The following is a 17,640-nucleotide window of genomic DNA, read 5'->3' as shown; positions in this document are numbered from 1 at the left end:
GCCCTTTCTGAAGTCCACAATCAGTTCTTTAGACTTAATGACAATGAGTGCCAGGTTGTTGCTGTGATACCACTCAACTAGCTAATATATCTTGCTCCTGTACGCCCTCTCATCGCCATCTGAGATTTTGACAACAAAAATGGTTGTATCATCAGCAAATTTATAGATGGCATTTGAGCTAAGCCTAGCCACACAGTCACGGGTATAGAGAGAGTACAGCAGTGGACTAAACACACATCCCCAAGATGTGCCAGTGTTGATCGTCAGCAAGGTGGAGATGTTATTACCAATCCGCACAGAGTGTGGTCTTCTGGATAGAATGTTAAGGATCCAATTGCACATGGAGATACAGAGGCCCAGGTTCTGTAGCTTTGCAAACACTACAGTAGGAATGAAGGTGTTAAACACTGAGCTACAGTCAATGACATAGGTATTTGTATTGTCTAGGTGATCTACGGGCACGTGGAAAGCCAAAAAGATCCAAAAAAAAATCTTTTTTTCTCCGGTCCTGAGGAAGGGTCTTGGCCCGAAACGTCCACTGTACTCCTTTCCATAGATGCTGCCTGGCCTACTGAGTGTAACATGGGGTTCCTGTCCAGCATTTTGTGTGTGCCGCTTGGATTACCAGTGTAAGGTTCCGTTATATTGGCTCGTGTATGTCTACGGAAATTCCGCCCAGCACCTGCGTCAACACTCCCCTCAGGGTCAGTCGCCGCCCGAATCAATCCCAAACATCAATCAGCAGCCAGCACACCCAGTAAATTTTAACAAGTACACTTTATAGATATTACTAATTCTATGACATTAATATGCATTTGATACAGAGGAAAGTAATGAAAAAAAAAGGCGCCAACACTTATCAAAGTCCAAGTTCTTCGCGCGCTACCGTTGGAGTTCAATCGATTCTGGACGACCACCCGAATTCCGTTGACTCACGGCTCAGGACCACCCTGAGTGATCGACCGGAGCCTCTCCACACGTCCGCGGTCCTCCCCGTCTCTCCTCCGACTCCTCATCTCTCCTCCGACCTCCCCGTCTCTCCTCCGTCCTCCCTGTCTCTCCTCCAACTCCCCGTCTCTCCTCCGACTCCTCGTCTCTCCAGCGACTCCCTGTCTCTCCACCGACTCCCCGTCTCTCCTCCGACTCCCCGTCTCTCCTCCGTTCTCCCCGTCTCACCTCCGACTCCCCGCCAAAAACCCCGTCCACCGTCCTCCCCGTCTCTCCTCCGACTCTCCGTCTCTCCTCCAGCTCCCCGTCTCTTCTCCGACTCCCCGTCTCTCCTCTGTCCTCCCCGTCTCTCCTCCGACTCCCCGTCTCTCCTCCGTCCTCCCTGTCTCTTCTCCGACTCCCCACCAAAAACCCCGTCCACCGTCCTCCCCGTCTCTCCTCCGTCCTCCCTGTCTCTCCTCCGACTCCCCCCAAAAACCCCATCCGCCGTCCTCCCTGTCTCTCCGCCGTCCTCCCCGTCTCTCCTCCGACTCCCCGTCTCTCCGCCGTCCTCCCCATCTCTCCTCCGACTCCCTGTCTCGCCACCGTCCTCCTCGTCTCTCCTCCAACTCCCAGTCTCTCCTCCGACTCCCCGCCAAAAACCCCGTCCACCATCCTCCTTGTCTCTCCTCCGTCTCCCCGTCTCTCCTCCGACTCTCCGTCTCTCCTCCGACTCTCCGTCTCCCCTCCGACTCCCCGTCTCTCCGCCGTCCTCCCCGTCTCTCCTCCGACTCCCCGTCTCTCCTCCGACTCCCCGTCTCTCCGCCGTCCTCCCCGTCTCTCCTCCGACTCCCCGTCTCTCCTCCGTCCTCCCCGTCTCTCCTCCGACTCCCCGCCAAAAACCCCGTCCACCGTCCTCCCCATCTCTCCTCCGACTCCCCGTTTCTCCTCCGACTCTCAGTCTCTCCTCCGGCTCCCCGTCTCTTCTCCGACTCCCCGTCTCTCCTCCATCCTCCCTGTCTCTCCTCCGACTCCCCACCAAAAACCCCGTCCACCGTCCTCCCCGTCTCTCCTCCAACTCCCCGTTTCTCCTCCGACTCTCCATCTCTCCTCCGGCTCCCCGTCTCTCCACCGACTCCCCGTCTCTCCTCTGTCCTCCCCGTCTCTCCTCCGACTCCCCGTCTCTCCTCCGTTCTCCCCGTCTCTCCTCCAACTCCCCGCCAAAAACCCCATCCACTGTCCTCCCCGTCTCTCCTCCGACTCCCCGTCTCTCCTCCGACTCTCCGTCTCTCCTCCAGCTCCCCGTCTCTTGTCCGACTCCCCGACTCTCCTCTGTCCTCCCCGTCTCTCCTCCGACTCCCCGTCTCTCCTCCGTCCTCCCTGTCTCTCCTCCGACTCCCCACCAAAAACCCCGTCCACCGTCCTCCCCGTCTCTCCTCCGTCCTCCCCGTCTCTCCTCCGACTCCCCGTCTCTCCTCCGTCCTCCCCGTCTCTCCTCCGACTCCCCGCCAAAAACCCCGTCCACCATCCTCCTTGTCTCTCCTCCGTCTCCCCGTCTCTCCTCCGACTCTCCGTCTCTCCTCCGACTCTCCGTCTCCCCTCCGACTCCCCGTCTCTCCGCCGTCCTCCCCGTCTCTCCTCCGACTCCCCGTCTCTCCTCCGACTCCCCGTCTCTCCGCCGTCCTCCCCGTCTCTCCTCCGACTCCCCGTCTCTCCTCCGTCCTCCCCGTCTCTCCTCCGACTCCCCGCCAAAAACCCCGTCCACCGTCCTCCCCATCTCTCCTCCGACTCCCCGTTTCTCCTCCGACTCTCAGTCTCTCCTCCGGCTCCCCGTCTCTTCTCCGACTCCCCGTCTCTCCTCCATCCTCCCTGTCTCTCCTCCGACTCCCCACCAAAAACCCCGTCCACCGTCCTCCCCGTCTCTCCTCCAACTCCCCGTTTCTCCTCCGACTCTCCATCTCTCCTCCGGCTCCCCGTCTCTCCACCGACTCCCCGTCTCTCCTCTGTCCTCCCCGTCTCTCCTCCGACTCCCCGTCTCTCCTCCGTTCTCCCCGTCTCTCCTCCAACTCCCCGCCAAAAACCCCATCCACTGTCCTCCCCGTCTCTCCTCCGACTCCCCGTCTCTCCTCCGACTCTCCGTCTCTCCTCCAGCTCCCCGTCTCTTCTCCGACTCCCCGACTCTCCTCTGTCCTCCCCGTCTCTCCTCCGTCCTCCCTGTCTCTCCTCCGACTCCCCACCAAAAACCCCGTCCACCGTCCTCCCCGTCTCTCCTCCGTCCTCCCCGTCTCTCCTCCGACTCCCCGTCTCTCCTCCGTCCTCCCCGTCTCTCCTCCGACTCCCCGCCAAAAACCCCGTCCACCGTCCTCCCCATCTCTCCTCCGACTCCCCGTTTCTCCTCCGACTCTCAGTCTCTCCTCCGGCTCCCCGTCTCTTCTCCGACTCCCCGTCTCTCCTCCGTCCTCCCTGTCTCTCTTCCGACTCCCCACCAAAAACCCCGTCCACCGTCCTCCCCGTCTCTCCTCCGACTCCCCGTTTCTCCTCCGACTCTCCATCTCTCCTCCGGCTCCCCGTCTCTTCTCCGACTCCCCATCTCTCCTCTGTCCTCCCCGTCTCTCCTCCGACTCCCCCCAAAAACCCCATCCGCCGTCCTCCCTGTCTCTCCGCCGTCCTCCCCGTCTCTCCTCCGACTCCCCGTCTCTCCTCCGACTCCCTGTCTCGCCACTGTCCTCCTCGTCTCTCCTCCAACTCCCAATCTCTCCTCCGACTCCCCGCCAAAAACCCCGTCCACCATCCTCCTTGTCTCTCCTCCGTCTCCCCGTCTCTCCTCCGACTCCCCGTCTCTCCGCCGTCCTCCCTGCCTCTCCTCCGACTCCCCGTCTCTCCTCCGACTCCCCGTGTCTCCACCGTCCTCCCCGTCTCTCCACCGTCCTCCCCATCTCTCCTCCAACTCCCCGTCTCTCCGCCGTCCTCCCCGTCTCTCCTCCGTCCTCCCCGTCAAAAACCCCCGCACGTCCACCGTCCTCCCCGCCTCTCCTCCGACTCGTCTCTCCTCTGACTCCTCATCTCTCCTCCGACCTCCCTGTCTCTCCTCCGACTCCCCGCCAAAACTCCGTCCACAGTCATATCATACAGCACGGTATCCGAAAACAAAACGATACATAGCCACCCATTGGCTAACAGAAGGCGGTTATCTACTTTAAAGTAAAACAAACTGCTAGCGCAAACTCTCTTCAGCGTTAAAGCACAACAAAGCCGCATTCCGCAGATTAACATAACAAAGTCGCCATTTTAAATGTAACAAAAGAAAGACCCCGTACACTCTCCCCCCACCACAAAAAGTCATGCCCTCATGACGTTAACAGAGTTCAAACACAAAACCCAACCCAGGTGCATAAAGCAGTGACATAACTTTGCAGGGCAGTAGAGATCACACCCTGCTCTCCCGGCACTATATAAGTTAGTCTTTCCGGGGGATGCCTACTCCTCTGAGGCCTCTGTACTTCCTCTGCGGACTCTCCCTGTTCAGACACCCCAGTTGACCCCTCGGGCCTATCTGTCGGACCTTCCCCCTCACCAGGACCCCTTTGCCCCTGTGAGCCCTCTGGCTTGGGTTCTGCCTCCACCCTCTCCTCCCCCAATCCCGGCTGGAATACAGGCGGCTCTGCAACACCCTCCCCCAATCCCGGCTGTAATACAGGCGGCTCTGCAACACCCTCTCCTCCCCCAATCCTGGCTGTAATACAGGCGGCTCTGCAACACCCTCTCCTCCCCCAATCCCGGCTGGAATACAGGCGGCTCTGCAACACCCTCCCCCAATCCCGGCTGTAATACAGGCGGCTCTGCAACACCCTCCCCCAATCCCGGCTGTAATACAGGCGGCTCTGCAACACCCTCCCCCAATCCCGGCTGGAATACAGGCGGCTCTGCAACACCCTCCCCCAATCCCGGCTGGAATACAGGCGGCTCTGCAACACCCTCCCCCAATCCCGGCTGTAATACAGGCGGCTCTGCAACACCCTCTCCTCCCCCAATCCCGGCTGTAATACAGGCGGCTCTGCAACACCCTCTCCTCCCCCAATCCCGGCTGGAATACAGGCGGCTCTGCAACACCCTCCCCCAATCCCGGCTGGAATACAGGCGGCTCTGCAACACCCTCCCCCAATCCCGGCTGTAATACAGGCGGCTCTGCAACACCCTCCCCCAATCCCGGCTGTAATACAGGCGGCTCTGCAACACCCTCTCCTCCCCCAATCCCGGCTGTAATACAGGCGGCTCTGCAACACCCTCTCCTCCCCCAATCCCGGCTGGAATACAGGCGGCTCTGCAACACCCTCCCCCAATCCCGGCTGTAATACAGGCGGCTCTGCAACACCCTCCCCCAATCCCGGCTGGAATACAGGCGGCTCTGCAACACCCTCCCCCAATCCCGGCTGGAATACAGGCGGCTCTGCAACACCCTCCCCCAATCCCGGCTGTAATACAGGCGGCTCTGCAACACCCTCTCCTCCCCCAATCCCAGCTGGAATACAGGCGGCTCTGCAACACCCTCCCCCAATCCCGGCTGTAATACAGGCGGCTCTGCAACACCCTCTCCTCCCCCAATCCCGGCTGTAATACAGGCGGCTCTGCAACACCCTCTCCTCCCCCAATCCCGGCTGTAATACAGGCGGCTCTGCAACACCCTCTCCTCCCCCAATCCCGGCTGGAATACAGGCGGCTCTGCAACACCCTCCCCCAATCCCGGCTGTAATACAGGCGGCTCTGCAACACCCTCCCCCAATCCCGGCTGTAATACAGGCGGCTCTGCAACACCCTCCCCCAATCCCGGCTGTAATACAGGCGGCTCTGCAACACCCTCCCCCAATCCCGGCTGTAATACAGGCGGCTCTGCAACACCCTCCCCCAATCCCGGCTGTAATACAGGCGGCTCTGCAACACCCTCCCTCGGTTCCCCTAACTCAGTGATGGAAGGGCCAGGAGTCTCTTCTCCCGGCACTGGGGAATCAGCAAACGGAAGCAGGTACCACACGTCCGAATCATCATCTTCCGATGACGTATCCCTTCTCCAGGTGGGGACCGGCCCCGTTTTCTTCGCAGTGGGCTCTTCCCTCGCCCCGCGCCCTCACATAGTCCTCATACTAGGAGTAAACTCCCATTCGGGCTCTGGGTCCATCTTCACCTCTCGACCCAGAGGCAACAGGTGGTTCCGATGTAGTACCTTGACAGGCCCCTGCCCGCCCTCAGGCCTCACCCAGTAAACCGGGAGATTCGGCATCTGACTCTCCACCACATAGGGGGTGGCTGCCCAACGGTCCGCCAACTTGTGCTTACCCTGTAGTCCTAAATTCCGGATAAGGACTTGGTCTCCCGGCAATAGCTGGACGAACTTTACCATCTGATCATACCTCTTTTTATTCCGCTGGTTCTGCTTGGTGGCTGCCGCCTCAGCCAACTCGTACGCCCTTTTCAACTCTCTCCTCAATCGAACACGTACTTCAGACATGGCTTCGAAGGTATTTCCCCCGCTTCAGTCCCAAAACACAGATCAATGGGCAACCTCGCTTCCTGTTCGAACATCAGATAGTAGGGCGAGTACCCCGTAGCATCATTGCGAGTACAATTGTAACAGTGAGCCAAATGGGCAATGTGCCGACTCCACTTACTCTTCTGTCCAATCTCCAAAGTGCCGAGCATGTCCAGCAGGGTCCGGTTAAACCTCTCGGGCTGAGGATCACCCTGCGGGTGATAGGGGGTGGTTCTGGACTTTTCAAACCCAAGCATATCCAGCAATTCATGTATAAGCCTGCTCTCGAAGTCCCGTCCCTGTTCACTGTGGATCCGCCGGGGAAGGCCATAATGAACAAAGTACTTCTCCCATAACCCCTTCGCCACTGTAGTCGCTTTCTGATCCTTAGTAGGAAAAGCCTGCGCATATCTAGTGTAGTGATCCGTGAGGACCAAGACATTCGCGGTGTTGCTGGTGTCTGGCTCAATAGACGGGAAATCCATACACACCAGGTCCAAGGGTCCCGCACTCTGCAAGTGGGATAACGGGGCCGCCTGCGCAGGCAAGGTCTTCCTCCCGACACAACGGCTACAGGTCTTACAGTATTCTTCCACCTCCCCCCTCATCCGGGGCCAGTAAAATCGGTCCTTGACTAATCCATAGGTCTTCTCTACCCCTAAGTGCCCGGAATCATCATGTAGAGCCTGGAGCACAGTCTTCCGATACTTCTCAGGCATGACCAGCTGCCAGCGCCGGGGGTGGTCCGGAGCGACGTGATCCGGTACAGGACGTGGTTCTTCAGCTTCAACCGGGGCCACTCCTTCAGTTGTAGGGGAACGGAGGCATGTTTCGCCTTCTCCACCTGCCCCATATCACCCCGGCTAACCGCGTACCAGATAGTGCCAATGCTCGGGTCATCACGCTGAGCCGCCTCCACTTCCTGGGGACTCAACTCCGGCAGCTGCCTGTTCCTCAGAGCAGTCACATTACAGTAAACAGTGGGCAGCGCGTCATCGTCAACCCCCAGTTGATCTGCTGCCCGATCCGTTCCCATCTGTGCTCCTACTTCCCCGTCACTCCCAACTTGACACATGGCCTTTACTCCCTGGGCAGGGACACTCTTCCACTCCTCAGCCGTGCCCGACTCTTTGTGCGCCCGACGAGACAGGGCATCTGCATCGATGTTCTGACTTCCCGGGCGGTACTTCAGGCTGAACTCATAGGCAGACAAGGCTGCTAACCCCCGGTGCCCAGTAGCGTCCAGCTTCGCCGAGGTCAGGATATAAGTGAGGGGGTTGTTGTCAGTTCTCACCTCAAACTGGGCCCCGTATAGGTCGTCACTCAACTTGTCCACCACCGCCCATTGCAACGCCAAGAACTCCAGCTTGTGAGTGGGATAGTTTCTCTCAGATGGCGACAAACTCCGACTGACAAACGCCACCGGCCTCAATCCGTTTCCCTGTTCCTGGTACAGAACAGCCCCCAGACCCTCGTAACTGGCATCAGTGTGTAGAACATACGGCTTCCGGGGATCAGCAAACGCCAACACTGGGGCCTGTGTCAGCGCCCTTTTCAGAGATTGGAACGCCTCTTCACATTGAGCATCCCACCTCAATCCAAAAGGCTCCCCCGGGTTCAAGTATCCTCCTACCTCCGACCCTTGGTCTCCCTTCCTCTTCCTCCCCACAGGTGGATAGCCACATAGCAGCTCGTTCAATGGATGACTCATTTTCGCATATCCTTTCACAAATCGCCGGTAATATCTGCAAAACCCCAAAAACGAGCATAAGGCGCTCACCTTCTGAGGTCTCGGCCAGGTGGTGACTGCGGCTATCTTACCCGGATCGGTGGCCACTCCATTTCGCGACATTATGTGCCCGACATAACTGACTGACGTCTTGCAGAACTGACATTTATCCAGGGAAAGTTTTAACCCTTCCTCCTTCAGCCGACTCAGCACCTTCAGCAGCCGCTCCTCATGTTCCTCCAACGTAGGTCCAAACACTATCAGATCGTCCAGGTACACCAATACCTCCAGCAGGTTCATGTCCCCCACTGTCCGCTCCATGAGCCGCTGGAAGGTGGCTGGGGCCCCCGAGATGCCTTGGGGCATTCGTTCGAACTGGAAAAACCCCAGGGGACAGACAGTCTTCTACTTATCAGTCTCGCTCATCGGAATCTGGTAATACCCACTCCGCAAATCCAATACACTGAACCACTGTGCACCACTCAGACAGGCCAAGGCATCTTCCACCCTCGGGACCGTATATTGGTCGGGAACAGTGCGGCGGTTCAGGGTCCTATAGTCCACGCACATGCGTACCTTCCCATTTTTCTTCCTTGCTACCACTATGGGGGACGCATAGGGGCTTCGGGACTCCGCAATAATCCCTGCATCTTTCAACTGCCGCACATCTTCCACATCTGCTGGGGCCAACCGCCGCGACCTCTCCCTAAACGGGGTGTCATTTGTTACCCGAATGGTGTGCCCAGTGCTCTTGGAACATCCTACATCAAACTCGACCTGAGAAAAGACACCCCCTAATTTCAGCATCTTCTCCACCAACCTGCTCTTATACGCCGGCGGTACAGGGGAGTTTTCAAAATTAAAGGCCTCCTCGGTCAGCCGCCCCCCCGTTTCCCAATAGTTTCCCTCCAGTGGGCTTCACGGGGGCGCTGGACATCACCGTCACCGGGAACAAGTGCGCGAGGGGCATCCTGCGCTTAAAGGTGACCTCCCTCTCCGTTATGTTCCTTACCATCACCCCCATCCGCCGTGCCTGTACAGCTGAGGGCCTCTGCAATTCAGGTCTCACCAGCGCCCCAGCCGGGAACCGGGACTCCCTTTCCAGGTCGTTGGGGGCGTCTACTAGCAGGGCCTCGCCCGGCGGTAATCCGGGGAATCTGGGGGTCCCCATCACTAATGCTGCCTCCCCTGGCCGTATCACCGTGCACCACACCGTCCCTCGTTTGCACTCAGGATCCAGCCCCTGGGGGTCACTCACTCCTTCGTACACCGCTCGGAACACGGGGTGTACCGAGAGGGTCTCCAGAAAGTTCTCCCCCCATTCTTCTTACAGGCTCCCAAGAGCCGTCGCCCCAGAGGGGAGTTAGTCCCCACCAACAGGGCAGCACCACCGGTCTCCACCAGGTCCGGACAAACCAACACCAGCGTCTCAAAGGCTTCCGATACTCCCACATCTCCCTCCGAAAATTCCAATCTCACTGACAAGTATCCATCGTACAGGTAATCACCATCACTTATGCCCCAAATCTCCAATGCGTTAAGCGGAGTTACTGGCAAATGTTTCATATATTTGTTGTAGAACGACCGGTACAGTAAGGTAACCTGCGACCTGGTGTCAAGGATGGCTTTCGCAAAGATTCCCTCTATCCGTAGGGACACGCTGGAACGGGGTCCCACCAGTCCATCAGGAATTTGGGCTTGTTCTTTCTGGGGTTCCATAGCGGTTTCCTGGGAACATGTTCCTCCCGAGACTCCAGTCTGTTCCCTCACTGAGCCTCTCCTAAGTTTCCCAACACCTCTCCCTTCTTAGTGGCCTGGGGGCCCTCCCCCCTCGGCGCATCTCGTCTCTCACAGTCCTTCCGCAAGTGGCCAGCTTCCCCACAGCGGTAGCACGCCCCCGGCCACTCACATTCCCGCCGGAAATGCCCCTCTCTCCCACAGTTATAGCACCCACTACTCGCCGCCTCTCTCCTCCCGATACGGCCCCCCGGGGACCCCTTGGATTTCTCTGGTCTCACCCCGGCTACCACCTCCTGAACCGCTGAAGACCGTCCCTGAGGGTCCGAGCCCCCTGGTCGGCCCAAAGCACACTCCTCGGCCCGTACCTTTCTGATCAGCTGTCCGAATGATGGAGGGGGACTCCGCTTAAATGACTGCTGTACACTCCAAGCCACCCTGTCATCCTCCCGGGAAGCGCTACATATCTGGCTCATCCTTAACTTCGCCACTTCGTCCTCCCTCACTACCCCTCGTCGCAGCAACCCCGTAAGCTTTCCTTCCAGCCTGAACACATAGTCTGAGAGCTTTTCCCCTCTTCTCTGCCCCATCCGTTGAAACTCCGCTAAATGTTGCCAGGGATCTCCTGACAGTCCAAGCACTTCCTCCAAAGCGCCCAAACACTCCGATAGGGAAGCCAAGGGGCGTGCCGCTCTCAGATCGCGGACCACACAGGCCACCCCGCCCCTTAAGCTTTCCACCAATCGCTGTCTCTTTTCCTCATCCGAAACTGGCCACACCTCTAACAACTGGGATGTATCCTCAACCCAGGTATCATAGTCATCCTCCCCTTCCAGGGTGGGCCTGGCTCCCGAGAAAATTCTCAGCTTCCGGCGGGGCCCCTCAACCCTTCTCGCCAGGGAGGTAATGGCAGCCGTTAACTCGGCAGTTTCATCAAGTCCATGGGGGTGGGGCCTGGCCAAACCTTCCCACTCCACACCTCCACCCCTGGCTACTGGCACCCGGCCGGGGGCCTCATCTAGCTCCTCCTCCTCCGGCACCTCCTCACTTTCGTCCTCGGGGAGGGTGTGGAGACCCCACGGCCCCACCTCGCCCTGGACGTGGACTGTCGCTGGTAGTCCCAACGTCATGACGTCGGCACTCGTCCGCACCAACATCCAGCTGGACTCCAGTTCCTTCCCACACCTTCTAGCTACAAGTTCTACCTGCCCGATACCTTTAATCAGACTCAGCCCTCGCACTAGTACATCTGCCGGAATGCGAAAATCGACCCCATTTAACACACACGCATGATTCACCGGTACCTCCTCCAATTCACACCAACTTACAATCTTATCTCGATCCATCTTCGCACCACTTAACGTGACGACTATACAACTTTACCGAAAATCCAAATCCAGGACGGTAGCCCCCACTTGTAACGTTCCGTTATATTGGCTCGTGTATGTCTAGGGGAAATTCAGCCCAGCACCTGCCTCAACACTCCCCTCAGGGTCAGTCGCAGCCCGAATCACTCACAAACATCAATCATCAGCCAGCACACCCAGTAAATTTTAACAAATACACTTTATAGATATTACTAATTCTATGACATTAATAGGAATTGATACAGAGAGCAAAGTAATGAAAAAAAAAGGCGCCAACACTTATCCAAGTCCAAGTTCTTCGCGCGCTACCGTCGGAGCTCAATCGATTCCAGACGACCACCCGAATCCGCAGTGCAAAAAATGTTGGGGACCCCGGTATTAAATGACCCCTTTTTGCTTTTATGTTGTTTTTGACTTCCTTTGTCAGTCACAGTTGCCTGATCTTCCCCTTAGAATACTTCTTCACCTTTGGGATATATCTATGCTGTGGCTTCTGAAATGCCCCCAGAAAGTCCAGCCATTGCTGTTCTACGTTCATCCTTGCTAATATCCCCTTCCAATCAACTTTTGGCCAGCTCTTCTCTCATGCCTCTGTAATTCATTCCAATCCACTGTAATATCAATACGAGTGAAGGAGACACGGCAGCACCTCGACATCCTTAGGAGTTCGCCAAGATCTGGCATGACATCTTTGACTAACTTCTACAGATGTGATGTGGAGACTGTATTGACTGGCTGCATTATGGCCTGGTATGGAAACACCAATGCCCTTAAATAGAAACTCCTACAATAATTAGTGGATACTGCCCCAGCTGGGTAAAGCCCTCCCCACCTTTGAGCACATCTACACTAAGTGCTGTTGCATGGACCCCCGCCACCCAGGTCATGTTCTCGTCTCATAGCTGCCATCAGAAAGAAAGTACAGGAGCCTCAGAACCCACACCAAGTTCAGGAATAGTTATTACTCCTCAACCATCAGGCCCTTGAACCAAAGGAGAACCTTCACTTGCCCCAACACTGAACTGTTCCCTCAACCTATGGACTCACTTTCAAGGATTCATCATCTCATGTTGTCGATAGTTATTGTTTGTTCATTGATTATTATTTTTCTATTTGTACAGCTTATTGTCCTTTGCACATTGGTTATTTGTCCGTCCTGTTGGATGTGGTATTTCATCCATTCTATTATGTTTCTTGGAATTATTGTGAATGCCCACAAGAAAACGAATCACAGGGTTGTATATGGTGACATGTATGTATTTGATAATAAATTTACTTTGAACTTTAGCGTCTCGCTCTCAAACTGCAGGATGAATTCTATCATAATATGATCACCACCTCCCAAGGGTTCTTTTAGCTTAAGCTCCCTAGCTAAATCTGATTCATTACACATCACCCAATCCAGAATTCCCTTTCCCCTACCACCCCACCAGCCTCTGGGTCCAACATATTATTCTCCATAACTTCCGCCACCTCCAACGGGATCCCACCACTAAGCACATCTTTCCCTCCCCACCTCTCTGCTTTCCGTAGGGATCGCTCCCTACGCGACTCCTTTGTCCATTCGTCCCCCCCATCCCTCCCCACCAATCTCCCTCCTGGCACTTATCCTTGTAAGCGGAACAAGTGCTACACATGCCCTTACACTTCCTCCCTTACCACCATTCAGGGCCCCAAACAGTCCTTCCAGATGAAGCGACACTTCACCTATGAGTCAGCGGGGGTGATATACTGTGTCCGGTGCTCCCGATGTGGCCTTCTATATAATGGCAAGACCCGACGCAGACTGGGAGATCGTTTCGCTGAACACCTATGCTCTGTCCGCCAGAGAAAGCAGGATCTCCCAGTGGCCACACATTTTAATTCCACATCCCATTCCCATTCTGATATGTCTATCCACGGCCTCCTCTACTGTAAAGATGAAGCCACACTCAGGTTGGAGGAACAACATCTTATATTTCGTCTGTTTAGCCTCCAACCTGATGGCATGAACAATGACTTCTCGAACTTCCGCTAATGCCCCACGTCCCTCTCATATCCCATCCGTTATTTATTTATATACACACATTCTTTTTCTCTCTCTCCTTTGTCTCCCTCTGTCCCTTTCACTATACCCCTTGCCCGTCCTCTGGGCTTTCCCCCCACTCCCTCTTTTCTTTCTCCCTAGGCCTCCTGTCCCATGATCCTCTCATATCCCCTTTGCCAATCACCTGTCCAGCTCTTGGCTCCATCCCTCCCCCTCTTGTCCTCTCCTATCATTTTGGATCTCCCCCCCCCCGCCACTTTCAAATCTCTTACTAACTCTTCCTTCAGTTCGTCCTGACGAAGGGTCTCGGCCTGAAACATCGACTGCACCTCTTCCTAGAAATGCTGCCTGGCCTGCTGCGTTCACCAGCAACTTTTATGTGTGTTGCCTTTTCCCCAGTGGGCTCGACCACAAGCTGCTCTAAAAAGTCATCTTGTAGGCATTCTACAAATTCCCTCCCTTGGGGCTCAGAACCAATCTGATTTTCCCAGTCTACCTGTATAACTAAATCCTCCATGACTATAGCAACATTGCCCTTATTACATGCCCTTTTTATTTCCTGTTGAAACTTATATCCCACATCCTGGTTACTGTTTTACTTTATACTTTATAGTCGCCAAACAATTGATACTAGAACGTACAATCATCACAGCGATATTTGATTCTGCACTTTCCGGTCCCTGGGTTACAAATATTAAATATTAAAAATTAGTAAATATTAAAAATTTAAATTATAAATCATAAATAGAAAATAGAAAAATGGAAAGTAAGGTAGTGCAAAAAAAACGAGAGGCAGGTCCGGATATTTGGAGGGTACGGCCCAGATCCGGGTCAGGATCCGTTCAGCAGTCTTACCGCAGTTGGAAAGAAGCTGTTCCCAAATCTGGCCACACGAGTCTTCAAGCTCCTGAGCCTTCTCCCGCAGGGAAGAGGGACGAAAAGTGTTGGCTGGGTGGGTTGTGTCCTTGACTATCCTGGCAGCACTGCTCTGACAGTGTGCGGTGTAAAGTGAGTCCAAGGACAGAAGATTGGTTTGTGTGATGTGCTGCGCCATGTTCACAATCTTCTGCAGCTTTTTTCAGTCTTGGACAGGACAACTTCCATACCAGGTTATGATGCACCCTAGAAGAATGCTTTCTACGGTGCATCTATAAAAATTAGTGAGAGTTTTAGGGGACAGGCCAAATTTCTTTAGTTTTCTCAGGAAGTAAAGGTGCTGGTGGGCCTTCTTGGCAGTGGACTCTGCTTGGTTGGACCAAGTCAGGTCATTTGTTATATTGACCCTGAGAAACTTAAAGCTGCTTTTGACCTGTTCCACTTGCACACCACCGATGTAAATTGGGTCGTGAGGTCCGCTACTCCTTCTGAAGTCAACAACCAATTCCTCCGTCTTGCTGACGTTGAGGGATAGGTTATTGTCTTCGCACCATGCCACCAGGTTCTTAATTTCCTCTCTGTACTCAAACTCATCATTACCCAAGATACGGCCTACAATTGTGATGTCATCAGCAAACTTAAATATTGAGTTTGATGGAAACTTGGCTACACAATCATGGGTGCACAGTGAGTACAGCAGGGGGCTGAGTACACAGCCTTGTGGGGCACCGGTGCTCAGAGTGATTGTAGAGGAGAGCTTGTCCCCTATTTTTACAGCCTGGGTTCTGTCTGTGAGGAAGTTGAAGATCCAGCTGCAGATCTGAGTGCTAAGGCCCAGGTTCCAGAGCTTAGGAATCAGTTTATTTGGAATGATGAAATTAAAGGCAGAGCTGTAGTCAATGAAAAGGAGCCTTACGTATGCGTCTTTATTCTCCAGGTGTTCTAAGGAGGAACGTAGGGCCAGAGAGACTGTTTGGGGCATATATATAACTCTCATCAAGGTCTTTTTACCCATGCAGTTTTTTAAACTCTATCCACAAGGATTCTACATCTTGCAATCCAATGTCACCTCTTTCTAAGGATCTGATTTCATTTTTTACCAATATAGCCATCCCACCCTCTCTCCCTACTTGCCAGTCCTTTCAGTACAAGGTGTATCCTTGCATGTTAAGCTCCCGACTATGATCTTCTTTCAGGCACGACTCAGTGATGCCCACAAATTCATATCAGCCAATCTCTAACCCTGATACAAGACAATCTGCATATTCTATATACTGTGTACCTTCAAATATAACACCTTCAGTCCTGTATTCATCACCCATTTCGATTTTGACCCCATGTTACACTTCAACTCATCCCAGTGACTGTAATTTTGGCCTATTTTCTGCCTGTCCTTCCTGACACTACACACTGATTTGACTTGTATATCAACCACTCCATCCTCAGCCCTATCACTCCAGTTCCCACCACAATCCCGCCAAATTAGTTTAATTTTTCCCTGAAAACTAAGAATATTGGTCATAACTTCCCCAGAAGAGATCTCAATGATCCGGAAATCAGAACAGATTCTAGAGGAAGAACCGGATTCTGAACAGGCTTTACTGCCATGAAACGTTGTTGTATGGTTGATGGCCCTCATCCATGCGTACGATCACCCTCTTCCTGGCCAGCCTGGCACGTGGGACAGAGCAGGAAGAGGATGATCGTGCTACCAACAAAACAACACATTTCATGACAATCATCACAGATGCCCTGTGTCCCTCACTGCTCCCACGGCAACACTGTGAGGGTTTTTTATTACTGGGTTTGTCCTGGGGCACCATCAAGAAGGTGACTCATGCGAGCAGTTCTGATGGAAACCATCAAACATTCCCATTTTTAAGGCAATTTTTAAAAATCTATTGCTTCTCAAGGTCAATGAAACTGGAAGGGACTCTGGTCACCAGCACAGTTCACCTGTTGGACAGGGGAAGACAGGAAGGCGCTCTGGTTTAAAAGTTCATCTAGCGAAGCGTGGCTTTTGACTATCCCGCTGGAAAACGTACAGTCTCGGGTATATAAAACTGAATATCTCAGAGCTGTACCAGAGGAACATTAAAAGCAGTTGCCTTTTTTGTTTTACGGAGTCTTGGGAATCCCCTGCCATTCCAGACACAGCGATTCACAGCTCGATGTCTTCACATCTCACTGCCAAGATCGGACTGCTGAGTCTTTCAAAGGCAGAGGAGGTGGAATGCTTTACAATCAACTCCTTGTGGTGTACAGTGCTGTCCTGGTCCCGTTCGCCCAATGTGGAACATCTCACAATTAACTGTCGTCCATTTTATCTGCCTCGGGAGTTTTCAGTGATCATCTTGGTAGTGGTGTACATCCCATTTCAGGTCAGTGTAAGATAGGCTCTAGATGAACTGACGGACATAAACAACAGGCACGAAACAACACATTCTCATGCCTCCCCCATCATTTTGGGAGATTTCAATTAACGTCCCTAAATAACTATTCTAAACATATCACTTGTGGAACCAGAGGAATCAACACACTGAACCACCATTACACCACCATCCAGAGTGCTTACCGTGCAATTCCATGCCCACATCACCTGGTTGTACTTCTACTCCCTGAGTATAGGCAGAGACGGAAGACTGCAGCACCAGTAGTGAGGACCAAGAAGGTACGGACAAGGGAAGCACAGGAGTGCCTACAGGACTGCTTTGAATCGATGGACTGGACTGTATTCAGGGATTCATCTTCGAGCCTGAATGAGTACACCACAGCTGTCACTAACTTCATTAAAAACTGTGTGAATGACTATGTGCCTATGAGAACTTACTGTACCTTCCCAAATCAAAAGCTGTGGATGAATCAGGAAGTTTGTAGTCTGCTGAGGGCTAGATCTATGGCATTCAAGTCTGGTGACCCGGGACTCAAATGCTATGTATAAACTTGTTGATGTCACAACTATTGTTGGCAGAATTTCAGACGGTGACGAAAAGGCATACAGCAGTGAGATAAATCAGCTTGCTGAGTGGGGTCACAGCAACAACCTTGCACTCAGTGTCAGTAAGATGAGAGAACTGATTGTGGACTTCAGAAAGAATAAGACAAGGGAACACATAGCAGTCCTCATAGAGAGATCAGAAGAGGAAAGGGTGAGCAATTTCAAGTTCCTGGATGTCAGCATCTCTGAGAATCTATCCTGGGCCCAACAGATTGAACAGTTACAAATATAGCAGTTGTATTTCATTAGGAGTTTGAAATTTGTTTTGTCACCAAAGCCACTCACAAATTTCTACCGATGTACCGTGGAGAGCATTCTAACTGGTTGTATTGCTGTCTGTTATGGGGAGGGGGAGGCACGGCACAGGATTGAAAGAAGCTGTGGATGATTGTGAAGTCTGTCAGCTACACCTAGACTCTGTAGCATCCAGGACATCTCCAAGGAGACGCCTCAGAA

At 53.8% G+C, this 17,640-nt stretch overlaps 1 protein-coding gene across 6 annotated transcripts in view; it reads right to left on the bottom strand.

The window, feature by feature from the left end:
• LOC134350780 (NHS-like protein 1) overlaps nucleotides 1-17,640 on the bottom strand; it is a 308,666-nt gene that overhangs the window by 25,434 nt on the left and 265,592 nt on the right. Inside the window, exon 1 of one of the 6 annotated variants that reach the window (XM_063056467.1) lies at nucleotides 16,762-17,234. The exons of the other annotated variants lie outside the window; for them this stretch is intronic. Coding sequence (XP_062912537.1) covers nucleotides 16,762-16,774 — 13 coding nt within the window. The 5' untranslated portion in view covers nucleotides 16,775-17,234. Of the gene's footprint in view, nucleotides 1-16,761; nucleotides 17,235-17,640 lie in introns of those variants that run through there. 6 annotated transcript variants of the gene reach the window in all.

Source organism: Mobula hypostoma, chromosome 8 (genome assembly GCF_963921235.1).
Source record: "Mobula hypostoma chromosome 8, sMobHyp1.1, whole genome shotgun sequence".
In the NCBI taxonomy this organism is placed as follows: domain Eukaryota; kingdom Metazoa; phylum Chordata; class Chondrichthyes; order Myliobatiformes; family Myliobatidae; genus Mobula; species Mobula hypostoma.
Note: the sequence above shows the minus strand (reverse complement) of the source record. Positions and strands in the feature narration are given on the sequence as shown.